Source organism: Monopterus albus, unplaced genomic scaffold (assembly GCF_001952655.1).
Source record: "Monopterus albus unplaced genomic scaffold, M_albus_1.0 scaffold16.1, whole genome shotgun sequence".
In the NCBI taxonomy this organism is placed as follows: domain Eukaryota; kingdom Metazoa; phylum Chordata; class Actinopteri; order Synbranchiformes; family Synbranchidae; genus Monopterus; species Monopterus albus.
In genome coordinates, this window is record NW_018127896.1 from 6068933 (window position 1) to 6086815 (window position 17883).

The 17883-nt window shown below is 43.5% G+C and overlaps 2 protein-coding genes across 6 annotated transcripts in view; both read left to right on the plus strand.

Annotated features, from left to right (window-relative positions):
• mrpl39 (mitochondrial ribosomal protein L39) overlaps positions 1–4963 on the plus strand; it is an 8205-nt gene extending 3242 nt beyond the window's left edge. The window contains exons 6-10 of the mRNA XM_020591909.1: positions 1055–1167; positions 1277–1342; positions 1760–1913; positions 2326–2373; positions 4847–4963. Coding sequence (XP_020447565.1) covers positions 1055–1167; positions 1277–1342; positions 1760–1913; positions 2326–2373; positions 4847–4921 — 456 coding nt within the window. The 3' untranslated portion in view covers positions 4922–4963. The remainder of the gene's footprint in view (positions 1–1054; positions 1168–1276; positions 1343–1759; positions 1914–2325; positions 2374–4846) is intronic.
• Positions 4964–6919: 1956 nt separating this feature from the next.
• Positions 6920–17876, plus strand: jam2a (junctional adhesion molecule 2a). 5 transcript variants are annotated; one of them, XM_020592185.1, is made up of 10 exons: positions 6920–7700; positions 10831–10896; positions 11064–11174; positions 11781–11930; positions 12034–12221; positions 13038–13140; positions 13341–13430; positions 13573–13588; positions 16860–16893; positions 17116–17876. In XM_020592185.1, the coding sequence occupies exons 1-10, from the start codon at positions 7652–7654 to the stop codon at positions 17152–17154; spliced, it is 846 nt and encodes a 281-aa protein (XP_020447841.1). In that variant the 5' UTR covers positions 6920–7651; the 3' UTR covers positions 17155–17876. The 5 variants fall into 5 exon arrangements, with proteins under 5 accessions (XP_020447841.1, XP_020447842.1, XP_020447843.1 ...); XM_020592183.1 differs by having other exon boundaries at positions 6959–7700; positions 13323–13430; XM_020592184.1 differs by having other exon boundaries at positions 6960–7700; positions 13323–13430; positions 13576–13588.
• Positions 17877–17883: the final 7 nt, after the last annotated feature.

The following is a 17883-nucleotide window of genomic DNA, read 5'->3' on the forward strand; positions in this document are numbered from 1 at the left end:
TCTGCCCTGTGATTTAGAGTTCTGATGACTCCCAGTTTGTGTTGAAGTGGATGGTGTGAGTCAAAAAGCAGGGATTGGTCCGTGTGTGTAGGTTTCCGATATACTTCTACTTTCAGGCTTCTGTCCCCTCCCAAGTGGACTGCACAGTCCAAAAAGGCCAGACAGTCATCTCTGGCATCCTCATGAGTGAATTTGATGTTGTCATCCACAGAGTTGATATGTTTGGTGAAAGCTTCTACCTCCTGGGTCCTGATTTTAACACGTGTTGTCCACGTAGTGGAACCAATGGCTGGGAGCGTTACCAGTGAAAGAAGACAGGGCTTTGTCCTCAAATTCTTCTATGTACAGGTTGACAACTATAGGAGACACCGGGGAGCCCACAGCACAGCTGTGTTGCTGCCTATAGAAGTGCCCCCTAAACTGGAAGTAGGTAGTGTTTAAACAGAGTTCCAGCAGAGTGCATACATGGTCTGGGGTGAGGTTAGGCCTGTTGTTTAGCGTGTCATCCTTCAGCAGTCTCTTCTTCACCACTTTGACAGCCTCCATGATGGGGATGCACGTGAACAAGGATGTGACATCATATGAGACCATGGTCTCGTCCTGGTCCAGCTTCAGTTGTTGGACTTTCTTAGCAAAGTCCTGGGAGTTTATTATGTGTTTTTTTTTTCAGCCAACAGTAATGAGAACAAGAGATAATGTATGCTACATTGAAGTTGTATGTGTAATAGTCAGCAGTTAAACAGTACAGGTGCAATTACATGAAGTAATTCCTGATTATAAACCCCTGTCAGTACTATAACTCCACAGTGTTGTTTATCTATATTTCGGCAGAGTGTTTGAGTTTGCTGGCTAAATGTACATGTGCATGTTAGAAAGCAAAACAGCTGGTGATGCTTTGCAGTGTGTGTTTTTATTGTTACCTTAAATGTGAAGCCTCTGTGCATCAGCAGTTGTAGGGCTGAATGAATCAGAGCTTGTTTTTGTTGGCTTGTGTTGTGGATCACAGGTTATGTGAGTTGACCTTGTAATCCAGCAGGGCTGTTTTTCTCTGCAGGAATCACTGCGCTCTCTGACTCGAGGGGCCCAGCAGTTGATCCACCAGGACCTGGTTTGGGAGCCTCTAGAGGTGGTGCCTTCTGTTGCCCTGGAGGTCTTCACTCACAGCAGGTAAACTCTGTCCTGACCATGCTCACTATTGTAAACCAGTCATGCTCATTCCTGTCGCTTACAAACACATGGTGAGTGTTGGTATCAGGTGTTTTTTCCTCTCTGCCAGGTGTAAACAGGAAGAGGTGGAACAGAAGGCAGCCCAAAATCCCAAAGGCACAGTGATGCTTTACAGGTGATTTTGGTTCAGACCTTCATGTCTGCTCACATTTCCACTGTTGTCAGTTTGATATCACATCTGTTTATATTTAAAGAAGTTTATACAGTCAGGTCCATAAATATTGGGGCATCGACACAATTCTAACATTTTTGGCTCTATACACCACCACAATGGATTTGAAATGAAACAAGATGTGCTTTAACTGCAGACTGCCAGCTTTAATTTGAGGGTATTTACATCCAAATCAGGTGAACGGTGTAGGAATTACAACAGTTTGCATATGTGCCTTGGTTCATTTCATTGTGGTGGTGTATAGAGCCAAAAATGTTAGAATTGTGTCGATGCCCCAATATTTATGGACCTGACTGTATATCTTGTAAAGCTCTATTAACCCCCTCAACTACATACCCTTTTTTCTTTTGTTTTCTGTAGATGTGGTGACCATGTGTTGTTGAGTGGGGGCCCTCTAGTGGCCAGGACAGGCATGTGCTTCCAGTACGAGGTGACGGCCCTCCACAGCCTGGGACAGGGACCCTGCGGCCTCCACCGCCGAGCACAGGGCCTCTCCCTGCCTCTGCAGCTGCAGGTAGGGATGTGTGTGTGGAATATGATGTAACAACCCTTTAAAAAAACAATACCAATACCCAGAAAGTTCAGCTGAGGACTCTGGGTATCTGCCATCTTTTTTTCCCTACTTAAATTTTTCGATGGCAAGAGTGGAAGTCTACCTGTGAGGCAATGATGACAAAATATCAGTTTTTAAAATGTTATTGACACCTTCACTTTAAGTATTTGCAGGTTTCGTTGCCACCTAGAAAATGTCTTAGATCTACATTTATTTCACTTTCAAAAGGTGATTAATAATAATCAAGATTATTAAACAATCTGTATAATATTAGGGCTTGTTGTGTATAATTGCACAGAGGATTATACTGCAGCAAAAATATTTTATTGGCATCTACATGTGCCTGCAAGTCACATTTTCTGCTTCTCTGCAGGCTCACCACACAGTCTGGAGGAAACTGCAGCAGCGGGCAAAGAAACCGGTAGGAACAACACATGTCTGTTTTCCAGCTCACGCTTTCGTCTAGCAGCACTGACATCAAAGCTGATGCACTGAGGCCAACTCACAGAGGGGGGCTGTTAGAGTTTTGGAGCATCGGTCTGGTCTAGATGCTGGATATTTGTCCAAATTACTGCTTGTTCCACACTTATGCAGCCCACTCCCTGGGTGCAGCCATCACATCAGATTTCACAAAGTAGCCAGAGGTTAGGATTTTAATTGCTTCGCACTGGAGAAGCAGTGTGTGCTATGTTCTTCAGGAAGAGGCAGGTCTCATCTCCTCTTCCTTTTGAAGGACAAACGGCTGTTTTCTGAACTCCAAATCAAAGACACAGACACTCAAGATCCAGGCAGGGAGTATTTTTAAATCTCTCCAGATTCAAGGCTCTTATTCTGGACACTGTACATCATGACACTCAGACTGACCCATAGTTGAAGCCACACTGTCTGAGCATAGCCAACCAACACTAAAGGAGAATCAGAGGTTCTGATTCAAACTAGGCTATGAGTTCATTCTGGATGGAGCCATCTAAGTGAAATATATTTTGCTGCAGCCTTTTTGACATTCTCTGTGCAGCACTGGTTACGTAATGAAAAAAAGATGTACTCATTATTAGAAACACTTGATTTGGCAACCGATGACATACTGTGGCCTACATTTTGTTTTCAGGGATTCAGTTATTGAAGGAGTTGAAATAGATGTTTATTGAAGACAAAACTGTAGATGTCAGAGTGTGGACTGACTTTATCAGTGGAGCCTTGTGGAGTTTTACAAGTACAGGATTAGCATGCAGAGCTGCCACAGGCACTGCTGGGCATCAGGTTTATGGTCTGGAAGGACACTGTTCTGTGTCATCACAAAGCACTGCTTGCTGTGTTTAGTGTGGATATAATGGGTATGGAAGTCAGCCATCCTGTCCTTTTTTGTCCCATGTGTTAACAGTGCATCAGTACCACTAATGTGCAGAGGAGCTATAAACCACAGTGTTTTCAATATACGTATGTAGGCAAACCAACAACAGTGCACATAGTCTCTCCTCAACAGCTGTCACTGGCAGGAACATGAATGTTTTAGCTCTTTTTATAAAGCCACAGGCTGCCCACTCGTCCTGCCTCGATCAGTGTTTGCAGATAAATGCCAGGCTCTTCCTCATGTGGACAAGGTGGCAAAGCTGTGAGAGACAGTGATCAGCAGCTGCAATTTTCCATATTTCACTTTTGGACTTTTGGAGTATAAATTTGATGCTGCCTTTATCAGATTAGAAAAGAAGGTAGTGACCGGCATGCTAGCATCTGCATACCCAGAATGCAACACTTTCAAGGTGTGTGCAAATGAAAGTCAGTATTCGTACTGTATATTAAACTCTACAATGGCCATCACCTCTATCAGTTATAACAGTGTAGCCATCAGAGTATTTAGGAGCACCTCTACATCGCTACAGTCAGACAGGTTGTAAACAAGCCAACAGTTTAGCCAGGCTGGCTGAGCCACTTTATTTACTACTGTAGACATGAAAAAGAGCACATCCAAGATGTTAGTCATAACCTCTCACTGTATGCCAATTGTCCCAGTCAGCCTGTGGACTGTTTTTTACACTTCACCTTTATTCTCTCTTCCAAACTTGCTGAATGTCACTGCAGTTTCTTTTGTGTGGACAGCATAAAAATGTCGCAGCATTGTTCATTCCCCAGCACCAAAACAAAGCTGCATTCACATCACAGGCCTTAATGCTCAACTCCCATCTTTTTGCCATGTTTGTGAGTGACACAGTTCCACTTCCAATCTGAACACCGCTGAGCTCCTAAACTGCCACGCATGTGCTTGGATACAGTGTTCCCTCCACTTTGGTGTGATCAGAAAAAAAATCATATTGAGTCACTTCAGCATGTAGTCGTGGCACCAGAGCCTTTGTTGTTGCTGAGTTGGATTAGATGTTTCCAAACTCATAAATTTCCTGTTGTGTTTGCAATGTAATATCCATGTGGTCTAATAACAGCATTGTCGAATGCAGTTCTGTCTAATAGCCCAGTGGTACAGCAACATTTTATGAGAGGTATTGATTCAACCTTATCTTTTTAAGGCTATGTTGTTGTAATAATATATTGTACAGTTAAAAGGTTTGCATTGTTTTGTCCTACGTGGTATGTGCCACTGTAGAGGACTCACCAGAAGCAGGTTGATAAATGAGCGAGGCGTGGGCGAGCCCGTTTCGTGAGCTGGCCACAGGCAGCAGGGAAGCACGTCCCCCTCCTCTGCCTCCAGCTGGCGCTCACAACACAGCGGCCCACGCTGCAAACAGATTGTCCCACGTTTTCCAAGTTGGAAGCATTATGCCCCCACACCCCTCTCATTTTTTCTGTGTTAGTGTGGAGTAGGTTAGAGAGGGATGTCATGAGTATAAAACAATTGTTAACATGTGTGACTTTCTTTCTTTTTTCTTTTTTTTTTTGCTCAGATGGAGCTGCCAGGACCTGGAGAAGTGACTCCACCCTCTCCTGCTCATTCTGCTCCACCTCTGAGCAGCCAGTAACACACACACACTTTGACATGTATCTTACTGTTTTATTTGTTCAATAAATTTGTAAAAATATTTGACAACTTCTCTCTTTCATATGGAAATCACCACATACTGAAGGAAACCTGTGACCTTGTTGCCTCGTTTGAGTGTGTTGAAAGATTCGTGCACTCCCTGGTGTGAGCTACCTCACTTTAACTGCTCAGCTGATGGTGGGTGTATAGGAATGGGAGAGAAGATTGAAAATGGAGGGGTGCGGATCTGCGCTTGTGTGCGTCTGCGGTTCAAAACAAAATTGGAATGTGTGATTGTGTGTTGGCTGAAGGGTCAGGCAGCGGCGCAGCTGTTGCTTCTGTCACTCGTCAAACAGGTGGCTCTCTGGCCTCTCTTTTCCCAGGATTCCAGGAGTTTGGACACAGCACTGAGACCCTCTCTCATGCCTGCACTTCACTGTGTAGGAACTGCAGCCTCAAATTGTTTGGTACCACTTCAAATCGGTCACCCTGGATAAAACCTTCACAAGTTAGTGAATGTTGCTAATTATCAATAAATCATTTGCTAATGCTCTATTGATCAGTTAAAGGCGATTTGTGAGAAAGGGGTCGGTGTCTTATTTTCCATTCAATTCTGTAGTTACAAATACTGATAAACAATTCTTATTAAACATTGTTTTGTTTTTTTTAATAATAAAGATAAAGTGAGTCATGCTTAAGGAAATGCACTGTGAATGTTCAGTTAACACTTCCTTATTATTTTATAGGAAAGCATTCACTAGAGCTTAAACAGATCAGTTAGTCGACTGACAGAAAATTAATCATTTTGATAATCAGTTCATTTTTAAATCCTTTTTTTTTTTTTTTTTTTTTTTTTTGGCACACAATATTTTGTCAAGTTAAACGTTAGATAAACTGGGCTGTTTTCCAAACAAACAGCACTTTGTATCTTTAAGTGCTGTTAAAACATTTTCAGGTTCCAGCTTCAGGTTTGTCAGGATTTGCTGCTTTTCTTTGTCTGATGCAATATTAATCTAAATATCTTTGAGTTTTGAAACTTTACTTGGAGAAACCAAGTTGTTTGAAGACAACTTTGGATTGTCACAAGCATTTTCTGTGTCTTCTCATGTTCTTGGTAATATCTTATTGATGGCCTACAATACATTAGTAAATTGTTTGTTTAAAGGAGTAGTTCCTGAATGTATAATTGTGAGGTAGTGTAAAACTTAGCGAAACAGCCCTTTATGTTTATTTTATCCAGAGTGATCTCGTCCTCTGCTTGTGTGTCGGTCACCATCAGTGGGCAACTGAACCCTCAGGTCAGAAAAGTCAGACAGCTGTGCAGCTGTTGCCCCCCGCTCAAGCATCATACCACCACAGTTACAACCCCCACCCCAACACACACAATGTGTGAGACACACCCAAGGACATATGCCTCCGACTTCAGCCAGTCACACCAACACCAGCACGACTGAGATGTTTGAGTCAGTCCTCCAGGCTCCTCGCTGCTGTAGCATCTGCTGCTCAGATATGATTAAATTTGAATAGCTACGAAAACACTGTGGAAAAATGCATTTCTAGAAATGAATTTACAATGTTTGTTGTCCATTTTGTGGTGAACAGCTCACACAGTATGAGGCCAACAGTGCACTCACTGCAAAGGTCTCCTTCTCCTATACTGGGAGGACTGGAAGTGTATTTGTCAGCTATTGAGACAGTCTTGATGTTCAACACTTGTTTAGTCAATAGTAATTCACTGGGGAATCATTGCCCTGCAGGATTTGTGTTAATGAAACAGTCTGCACTGAGCTTTTACTTGGAAAGAAAAGATCATGCATTTCTTATTTCAAGAAGCTTTTTTGGTTGCAACCCAGATGTTATTGGATCCATATTATAAAATCTAAATGTCCATTAACACTTAAAATAAGTATGTTGAACAGTTTATTTTTTAAGATGGGAATAATCTGTTTTTATGTGGTAATGATGGTATAAATGCTGGTAAGACATTAATAAACCTAGTGGGTCATAGACGAATTTCACAATCTGGTAACACATAAATTGCTCCTATTAATGGCCTGTAGTTAATCTATCGGAGATTGGTTGCCTGGGACAGATCCTCCGTTTTATATAGCTGTAAACTTGTAAGTCAGACGCTAAATGCATTGATACATGAGGTGATCAGTTTGGGGGCTCAGTCCCTCCAACAATATTTAAAACAAACGAACTCTGGGGTCAAACTAGGTCCTTCTCGGGCTGAGGTATGATGGGAGCCACACCTTGTTGCCATACCCAGTTGACTCTTGTTGTGAGGCCAATTGGCAGTGCAGTGCGCGCCTTGGGCACGACGCTGCGCTCTTGGCGCTCCGCAGCTCCGCTCCTGAAAGCACAGCCCTCCCTCCATCCATCTCCATCTCCGCCTCCACCTCAACCCGCGCCGAAGCCACACAACAAGAGGGGATTAACAAGCGTGCTCTGTGATAACCGAGGCACGCCTTTCGCAGCCAGGCTCCTCAGCTAGCACTGGTGTCTCTCACCGATCAGTCCCGGAGGTGTGTCCCTTTCATCGGCTCGCCTGCCAGCAGCTTCGCGCCGGGCCAGTCCGGTCGCTTACCCCTGGAGAGCAGTTTATTCCCTGAAAGCTGGATGAATAATTGGACAGTTGAGAGCAAGTGCCAAAAGAAAGCTGAGGCTTGGGATCTGCCTCCTCGCTCCGTCCAGGGAAGACAAGACTCGGCCAGAGTTGTGGACGACAATGGAGGGGACGTCCCTGTATCTTCCTATTGTTATTTTACTGATGCAATGTAAGTGGAAAATAGCAACTACTCGTTCGGGAAAACAATCAGCTTCTCTATTTGTATTGGCTTGTTTGTTTGTTGTATAGACTTGACAAGATAAAGCTTAGGATATAGATTGAAGTGCTGGAGAGCAGCTGTAGTGTTTGAACTGGTCACAGGCTAATGTCTTTTTACAGTAAGCACCTACAGCTGTTCTGTCTCTGCAAAAAGTCGTTAAATGTGGTACTCTAGGTTTAAAGGCTTACTTTTACAAGTGGGGGCTCTTCCCAAAAGAGAGAGACTGGCTCAGTGAAATTTTCTTTGGTTTTAATTTGCCTTAACTGATTCAGCAAAGATAAATTAGACTGAATGTGTGTCTTGGTATTAGAAGTTAAAGTTAGATAATAAATAAAATTACATTTTTCCTACATTGTTTATTTGGTGTTGAAAAGTGTGATTCCATATTCTTGTTAACCCCCTCTGAGTGGGCTGTGGGGGTGAGGCAGCCCTTCTACAAGTTGCACTTTTAAGGGTGTAGGCAGCATGATGGTGCCAAGTAGCCACTTGTTTTGGCGAAAAACGAAGGTGGTGGATCCATGCATGATGTCGGTGGTTGGATTGCCACCAGAAACTAAACAGTTTTTTTGTCATGACAAGGTTTTTTCGTAGCAGGGCTACGTCCAGGAGACTTTTTTATATGTATATACTGGAGGAAATGAGCAGGAAAGATCTGAGGAGAAGGCAAAACAAGCCTGAGTTTCCCTGTTATCTAGCATGGAAAACTGCAGTGCTGTTAGGACTCCAAGGAAGCAATAACAGTGTGATGAGACAGAGAGGGTGAGTTTTACTCTGTTCTCCAGATTTTGCCACTTGTCAGGTCATGAGTTCAGAGTTTAGTTGTGGACAACCTGACAGAAATCAGTCATCATCTAGCTCCATCACAGATGCATGTCCAGGAGGAAATGTTTTGGATGGGCCTCTGTGACAAGAGACCCCACTCCCCAACACACACACACACACACACACACAGTGTGTCTGTCTGAGACGGCTGTTGCTCACAGGGTTACAGGCACACAGAGAGGCTTTGTTCAAACAGAAAACACACATACACACTGTCCTCACCCGGTTTTTATCTGTACCCTAACAGCCTTGAAACGTGTTTGTCGGCCACATTATCTATATCACACAGCCAGACAGGATATTTCCTGTGGGCCTCTCTCATTCCTTCCTGTTAATTTGAATAAGTGCCTTAATTATTACTGCACCATGTTTTTGACCTCGGCACAGCCCTGGCAACACCTGCCCCAGTCTCTGTAACACTCTGTTGCATGTGAGCAAAACTTGAACGCCATCTCTCATTGACTCCTTGGACAGCAGACCTTTTATTTAAAAAGCTCCACTGTGTGAACATTACCCACCATGCAGTTGTGAAATGATCTGAACAAACCATGTGGAGTGAGTCCTGCCATTGGAGATGACAGTGTTCCAGTAGTAGGGGACTCAGTGAAGCACGACAGGAGCAGTGGGACAGCCTCTTTACTCATTTTTTGATGTGTGTGCTTTTATGTGTGTCAGTGCAGCGGTTAAGTGCGGACATGTTGTCAGCCCTGCTACATTTCTCGCCTCTCTAAGAGACACCCTTCAAGGTGGCGGCAGGCCTGCTCCCATTCACAGCCCTGCTGTCTGAGAGGATCCCCCTCCCCTCCACTTCATTTGTATTCTCTTCTTAGGACCGCTCACCTCTCCTTTTTCATTAATTTGTCCCTTTTTTAACCTCATTGAATCTTTGCCCCTCGTCTTGTTCATCCTTCAGTGAGATGGTGCTCCTCAGAGAGATGTACACAAGCCAAGGCTTTCATGATAATCCTGTTACACTGCCGCAAGTCAACACAAGGGAGGCAGAATGTGCAGTTTTAATTCACTTAGCTAAAAGTTTGACCCAGTGAGGATGGTGTCAATTGAGCCAACTTCCGGAAGGGCTTTTAAAAATCATGGGCGTATGTCCTGCTCCATTTGGGAGATTATGTTGTATAGGCTTTGTTCATTTAAAAGCCAAATTAAAAATAGCTGTTCTCTTGCAAATAAGAGCAACAGAGACTCTCGGGTCTGCACATAAACTGTACGGCCATCCAGCATCTTCCTGTTCTAATCCAACCACACTTCCTGCCTTTGTTTCTGCTTAACCTTCATTCTTCCATGTCACCTTCCCTTACAGGGAAAACCCTCATAGTCATCCAGTAACAGTGGGGCCACACAGGAAGCGACTGACAAACAGGAAATGGTTGAGTTGACATACATTTCACTATACGTGTTTTTAGGTTTAGAAATATGAGATTTGAATCTGTACCATTTCGAGAGACAATGGCAGGAACGGGTGTGTATCTTTGAGTAGGGGCTGTGCTTTTAGCTTAAAAGATTAAGTGAAGGTGACATCTTCATCATGCCAAGGTTTTCATAGCCCATAATGTTCTGAATAAGTGTCCCTGAGGCCCATCCAACATTTATTAGGCTATGTCGTTTCAAAAATGCATGGTTCAGCCTAAAAACCTTTTCCCCTTTTTCTTAATTTGCAGGCTTTTGGGAGGTGCTAGGCTTTCATCTTCAGTGTGTTTACTGTTTTTGCTGTGCTCAGGTGACTTTCTCCTATATTTAACCCCATTTAAAAGCAGGACAATCAGACGACCTTTTGTTCCCATAAACCAGTCAGCAAACACTAAAGACTCTTCCTCCTTCCCCTTCCTGTTTGGATGTGAGGTATCGGTGACAAACACGAACAACGTGGCGATCACTTGGCGCGTCAGGTTAATCTGGACAAGCTGCTGGTGAGATGCTTGCTGACCTTATCCTAACCTGCTTTTAATTAAACATAGAGCAAGCTGCTCGTTAACCCCGCAGGATTAAAGCAAGGAGAGAGTAATCCTGCCTTCACTTCAGATCTCCTGGAGAAAGCTTCAGCCAGCCTCAGACAGCAGAGCCACAGAAACCAGCACCAACCCTTAGGCATTCTGCTCTCGCAGTCGGCGGCCAATGTCGAGCTGGTTACCCAGTTCAGCTTGTCCCCTAATAGCTGACAAGTAGTGCTGTGTTCTGAACTGCTCTCACCCTTTTTTTTTCTATCTTCCACTCTCCCTCCCTTCCTCTTCACCACCACTGTCAGGTTCCCCCTCTGTTCCTGTTACCGTGTCGACCAACAGACATAAGGTGGAGGTGCGCGAGTTCTCAGGTGAGACTGCTCATCTCTGAGCTGCCTTGTCTCAGTTGTAAGTGCTTCTATTAGATGGTCTCTAACAGAATAAACCATAAGGCTATAAACAGACCAACCCATTAAAAATGGCTGAAGCCTTGGCTGTTCTGCTATAAATATCTCTCTGGTCCTGTTCCCTTTTTCAGACGCGGTGCTGTCCTGCATGTTCCGCACAGAGAGAGACCAGAACCCGCGCATCGAGTGGAAGAAGAAGGGGAAAGATGTTTCTTTCGTGTACTTTGATGGGCACTTCAGAGGTGAGTGAGCAGCCTGTCACTCTTTATCCTCTCAGTGACAAATGGGGCATTTGTTTTAATCAGCTTGCAGCACCAGCTGGAAGGCGTTTGCCACATAGTGGGAGAGAAAACACCAGCCTGGTATGTGAAGACAGGAGTGATGGATCAGCTGTGAGAAAGTGTTGAGACCATTCACCTGATTTGTTTGGGTGTTTTGATCCCTTTGGAAGAAAAGCAGCAATGTATCATAGTCAATCTGGAAAAATCCACAAAGCTCCTGTAAAGTTGATTTGTCACAAGTTCATAACTAGATGAGAGTAATTTCTGCAGTGGAGAACAGTGTATGATAAATGGATTACAAATTATGCACAGACGACTCTTGATGTTATATCCTGAAGCCTATCCTGTAATACAATTTTTAAGTAGCAGTAAGGAAAATAATGGACTAAAATATGCCAAGGGGACACTGCACTACTGGTCATGTATCAGTTTATCACAAACAAATACCTCTGAATGTTTTGAAAGATGCATTATCCACATAACGTTGTACTCACAGTGGCACTAACCCTCAGCCAGAGAGGACATTTCTGCTTTGTGATCTCGCTGACCTTCTGTTCTTTCTCTCAGGTCCCTTTGAGGGCCGGGCGACCATCGAAGGGGCCACGGTGACGCTGCAAAGGGTCACCCAGGAAGACGCTGGGGAGTACCGCTGTGAGATCAGTGCTCCTCTTGACACTGTCAGCCTGGGCGAAACCAACGTGACGCTCAAAGTCCTCGGTACAACCGGCTGAAGATGTACCGTGACATTTTGTAGGTTGACTTGCTTTTCCGTGCTTTGCTGGTGATTCTTACATAATTCTTACTTTGTCTGTTCCTCTAGTGCCCCCCCACACCCCGTCCTGTGAAATCCCCAGTTCAGCAGTGACAGGCTCACTGGTGCAGCTGCACTGTAGGGACCAGCAGAGCATCCCGCCTGCTACGTACTCCTGGTACAAGGACAACCTCCTGATGAGCCAGCCGCGTCATGCCAACGCCACCTATGTAATCAACTCACACACAGGAGTACTGGTAAGAGAGTGTGTGTGTGCAGGCAGGGAAAAACGGTTATTTAGGAAAACGGCCCTGTATTTGAGAGGACTCAGTTTTCAAGACTGGTGTGTCACACAAGTGATAAAGTGCTCAGTCTAGCTGTCTACGCTGCCTGCATGTCACCTGGCATATTACTGGTGACCTGAAGCCTATTTTAGCTTCTTTTTTTTCTGAGTTATGCAGTTCTTTTTAAAGTGTTTGTTGTTTTATTAGGTGTATTTTACCATAGGTTGGATACACTGTACAGTACATATGCAGGCAAGTGCAGCCAGTTATTCCCTCGCTGTCTATTTGTCACAGTTTTGGATCGTAGTTCTCCCTTCTCCAGAGTAGTTCTGTAGGCTCCTCCGTGCAGGTTTGTACACCAAGCACTTCCTTTGCGTGAGTGAGCACACACTCAGATAATTAATGAACATTTACTATATATACTGTAAATGTAAGTATCTGTATCGGCAGAGAGTTAATATTAAAGGAATCGGATCAGTATCCAGGTCAGAAAAAAATGGATCAGGACATCTTTAATACTAGGTAGTACGGAAGAGTATTAGGGCCACTGCATACATTTTTTTCAAAATTCTGACTTTATTCTCAGAATTCTGACTTTAAACTCAGAATTCTGACTTTAATCTCAGAATTCTGACTTTAAAGTCAGAATTTAAAAAAAAAATGTATGCAGTGGCCCTAATACTCTGTCGTAAGGTAGTGTTCCTGAGTTTTGAGCAGAATAAATGCCTAAACTCAGGCTGTTTTAAGCACAGTTTGTCTTCTTTATGGCTGTTTCTCCAATCGCTGCAGGAGTTCAAAGCTGTAGCCAAAGAGGACAGCGGCCAGTACAGCTGCCAGGCATCAAACGGGGTGGGGACGCCCAAGATGTGCGAGGGCAAGCACATGACGATAGGTGTGTGATGTCTCTTCCCACACCATACATTAACTAATTACAGGAAATATTGTGGGAGAGTAGGTGAACAACAGGCTGATGGTATGATTGTTTATGTTGGCATTTGGACAGTTCATGGTTAGTGTTGGGATTATTTATTGGAAATTTACCACTTTATATGGCAAACGGATCATAACTTCCAGAGGACGTCAACGTTACAGCCGTGGTGGTAGCAGTGGTGGTGGTCTGCCTGGCTGTCGTGGTCTGTGGCTGTGGGGGACTCCTCTTACACCGTAATGGCTTCTTCAGCCGTGAGTTTCTCTTCCATTTACTGGTTTGCTGTGTTTTCCATCTAAGAACCACAGCATGTCACTTAATAGAGCTATTGTATTTACTCTTGCCAAAAAAGTGACACTGTTTTCTTTTCCGTGGTCCTCCTGGCTCACCCATCAGCAGGACGCAGAAGAAGGTAAGAGCTCTGGGATTGCATTAACATTGATGTGAACAAACATATCCTACCGGTGAGGATTGGGGAGGAGGCAGTAAGGGGTGAGGTGGGCTGTTGTTGTTGCACTCAGACTGTGTGTTTGTGTGCTGAGTCAGGACTGTATGGAGAGACAGCTGTGCCTGTTTTTCTTACTCATCCAGTGATTGGTGCCAACAGATGTCAAACCATGAAGGTTGGGGGGTTTTTTGTTTTGTTTTTAATGATTGCTACTTCGAGGCAAATAATCTAAAAAATGCAGAGAATTAAAAAAAAGAAATAAGTGCAACATATTTAGAGATTTAATTATGGAGAAGGGAAATACTGGCACTAGAAGGCAGTTAGGCCTGATGGATTATTTAGATATTGAAGAGACTGAAGGAGGAGACTGGAGCAACGGTGTCCTGCACCAGAATATGTGTTTGGATGCCAGAGACCACAGAGACATAAACTGCATGCCATCGTGTGACTGGCCAAACTGAGGCTCTACTTTGTTATTCGATTACTGGCTTGTTACTGCGCAGCATTTGATGGAGAGTCGGCGCAGAGCTCTGCATGAAGCTGATGCAAAAGCTCTTTGTCTGGGTTAAAGTCTGATGCTTATCTTACTGAGCTAACTGGACCAGACACAATGGAATCTCATGTCACTGGCTTCTCACATGAACCATAACAATGCAAGAAGCTACCAGAGTAGTGTAAACAGAGCAGAGATCTGTGCAGTTCACTCAGTTGCCTCAGAGACCGTACCAAGTATCAACTGTAGTGCAGTGGTGTGACTCACTGTTGTTTTCAGACAACAGTAGAAGAACAGATGAATAAGCTAAACCAGGTTCTGGATTCACAGATGCTACAGTGAGTACAAATTCACTGTCGGTTCTAGTCTCTCAGGGGTATTATGGAAAACAACTGGAACAAAGAGAATCACTGTTTATCTTTATATCTGTCACTGTAGGACAACCTCACAGCTGCATCAGAACACAGTCACATAGGATTTAGACATCGTTATGGTGTTGGATCGCTGCATGTGTTGGCTCACCGCTTGACCTTCTGACTCTAGCATTGTGTTGTGCTGCATGTTTATACAGCACTGCTACTAATATAGGAAATATTAGGTCATTCGTAAAGGTGTGCTTTAAAAAGTTTGGTACCTTTTTTTTGGAGTAATTTTGTAAGCTTGACCTGTTTAGGTTTGTACTCCTAGTGCTGTTTCATTTGTTCCTTTAGTGCTTTCAAAGGTTTGTTTTTCTGTTGAGACTGAATATTTAGACTTCTGCCTGTAAACTGGGCTTTGCAAGTTGGTTCATTCAGGTCTCTGCCTTCAAACTTAAAGGAGGTTGTTTTTCTCCTAAAAGAGGGTATTGGTTGCTATTGCTATCACCACGTCAGCTGTAGAGATTTGGGTTAAGAAAAAGCCAAGTTAAATGGTGTCACCAAAATAAACATGATTTCATTCAAATGATTTCTCACACTTAACTCTGAGTCAGAAGGAAAGCAAATACAAGATCTGAGCTGCCATCCGGGGTAGCCGTTACACTTGCAATCATCCTATGCACCTAACTGTAATGACTATTCCAGGGGGCAGCCCAAGTCTCGTGCTCTCATATAGTAACCAGTTGTCTCACTAATGCTGTTTAATGCAACTTTTTGTTTGCTCAGATCTCTACAATGCAGGTAATGATAGCAAAATTAGCACTAGCTGTAGAGACCCCGTACCCACTATTAGGAGAAATACAGCAGCTTCCAAAAAAACAAAGTTATCCTTTAATTTCACAAGCTATGAGAAGTAAAATCATCCACAAGCATCCTTCTGCAAGCACAGTGACAGTCCACAGGTTTACTGGGAGTGAATATTTTATACAAAGTGTCACAAAAGAAGGGCAGCTGGAATGGAGAGAGTGCGGGGCCTTCAGCTTCTCACCAGTCAGTGTCTTTGGAATTCCTAAATATTCAGCCTGCGAGCAATGATTTGAATTTACAAATGTTCAAAACAAAGATTACCGGTGCAAATTTACACAGGTTTACAGAGCGATAAATGTAAATGTTCAAGCACACCTTAAGGAATTATTCAATATTCCACACTAGTAACACCCCACTCTATAAAAGCATGGTGTGCAGTTGGAATCAAATGACCCCTCTCTGGTCAAACCCTTTTCAAACCTTGCGAATACACTGACCCCTACAGGTCATTTTGGATCTCCCACTGTCACGGTGCAGCCCACATCAGCAGCCAAACCCTGCACAGAACAGAGGACATGTGAGTGTGACGCTTCAGGCCAACAGAGTTAAACTCTGAACAGCCATAATCATTTGAATCTTGTATGTAACAGAAAACCTAACTGTGACAATTAACCCCTGCTGAATGAATCAAGTTTCACACTTTGGTAAATATGTTTTGCCTTGTGTCAGGAAAGTATGTTTTGTCCTGTGAGACTCCAGGAAAGCACTACACGACTACACACTATCTATTTTCACTTGGGTTGTTGAAAGGATTAAACAAACAAGATATAAAGCTTCACTTAGTGAGTTTCAGAGGTGCTGGTAAGCAGGTATATTCGCTCCTAGTTAAAGGTTTGGGCGCATTTTCCCGTGGGATATACAGTATACACAGTGTTTGTCCACTGAGGCTAGGCTAACAGAAACAGCCCTCTGTATAATGCTGTATAGTTCAGTAGCACAAAGCACATCCTGCAGCCAGGAGGCAATTTAAGCACAAAGCCTGCAAACAGTGAGCCTGGCTCTGCCCAAGGGTGATATCTACAGCTCACTTATCAACACTTTGTATCTCCTTAGTTTAAACCAAAAACCTTTGTTAAACTGGGGGATCAGAGGTTGTACAGGGGTTACGTAACTATCTCCCGACTGGGTGTGTCCGCTGGTTTCCTGACAGGATAGTAGCCAAGCATATTTATCAGAAAGGCAAACTATTCCTTGAAGAATTCAGCAGTGGTTACATTTTACAGATTTGTTTTCAGTTGTGTATAAGACAGATGATTTTGACTGTATGCATCTGTGTTGAGAACAGGAACAGTTGTTATCAAATGACATGGCTCAAACACTGAACCACAGTTTCCCTACACACTGCTCAGTCAAGACTTCAGTCTGACTTTCCTTTTTACCTCATGGGAGCTTTGCCATGTGTGATGTGCATTACTTATGCAGGGCAAGATACAGTATGACTCAGGACACAGTCGTCTGCCTCCAGTCTCTTCTTCTTGGTGACTGTGTCCAGTGTGCTTACCGTGCCTTTTTCTTTCAGGTCTAATGTCAACTACATCCCTCCACCCCAAGAGGTAAGTTTGTTCTCTTCTTCCTCCCTGCATCTCAGTGGCATGAGTACTTCACACTTACCTAATGAACATCACTGTTTCTGACAGAAGTCACAAAGTCGTCACCTCGAGGCACCACAGAGGCCAGAACTGTGAAATGAGAGACAAACATAAAACAAGTCAGACTACTAATAATAGTAATAGTAATAATAATAATAATAATACCTGTTTTTCTGTGTCCCTCAGCCCCAGGATTTCAAACACACCCAGTCGTTCATGCTCTGAGAAGCTGGCCTTCATTCAAGACATCACCCTTGTTATAAGGTGCCAACACTGGACACTGATTTCTCTCTCTCTCTCTGGACTCTGAATGAGCTCTTGATCTTCCAGAACTTGCTAATTTCAATCTTCTTCCTCTGCCACCCCTTGGGTTATGGCAAGCGAATTTGCAAAGCTTCTTACTCTTGTGCTTTGCTGTGTGGTTTTGCCTCTCTTGCTGACATTTTCTGCTCTTACAAGATTCAAGTTTTGTGACACACTGCTCCCCCCTGGTGGTCAGATGTTGAAATTCCAACTGAGCTCATTTGAATGATCCAGGGACAAGTTGAGCTTTCTACACATTTTTTTTTTCTGCAGGCCAATCATTTTAACTACCTTTGATTTCTTTTACCAAAGACTGACTTTAATGGATTTTTTGCTTTAAAAGTTTAACCCCCATAAGGGATTTCTCCTTAAACTCACAGGGAAAGCATTTCAGTCATTTTCAATTTATTCAAACATAAAGACAGTTTACCTCAGCCAGTAATTTGTCTCTGTCACTGGAGCTCTGGTTTTCCAAGGGCCACAGTGTCAGAACATGAAAGCAGAAGCAGGAGGCCGATCCAGCCGGTTATACTGAGACCAACCCCATTCCATCCTAATGTGCCTGCATGGTCTTTTTAAAATATATATTCCTTGTGCCTTTTTAATTTGTCTCTCATTTATCTATGGAATCACAGTTTTTTGTGAAGAACT

What these genes read in the sequence shown, in the direction of transcription:
- jam2a (XM_020592183.1), top strand. Translation starts at nt 7,652, where the DNA reads ATGGAGGGGACGTCCCTGTATCTTCCTATTGTTATTTTACTGATGCAA. An exon ending in GGAGGTGCGCGAGTTCTCAG is followed by an intron (nt 10,897 to 11,063) that starts GTGAGACTGCTC and finishes TCCCTTTTTCAG; the next exon opens with ACGCGGTGCTGTCCTGCATG. An exon ending in ACATCCCTCCACCCCAAGAG is followed by an intron (nt 16,894 to 17,115) that starts GTAAGTTTGTTC and finishes TGTGTCCCTCAG; the next exon opens with CCCCAGGATTTCAAACACAC.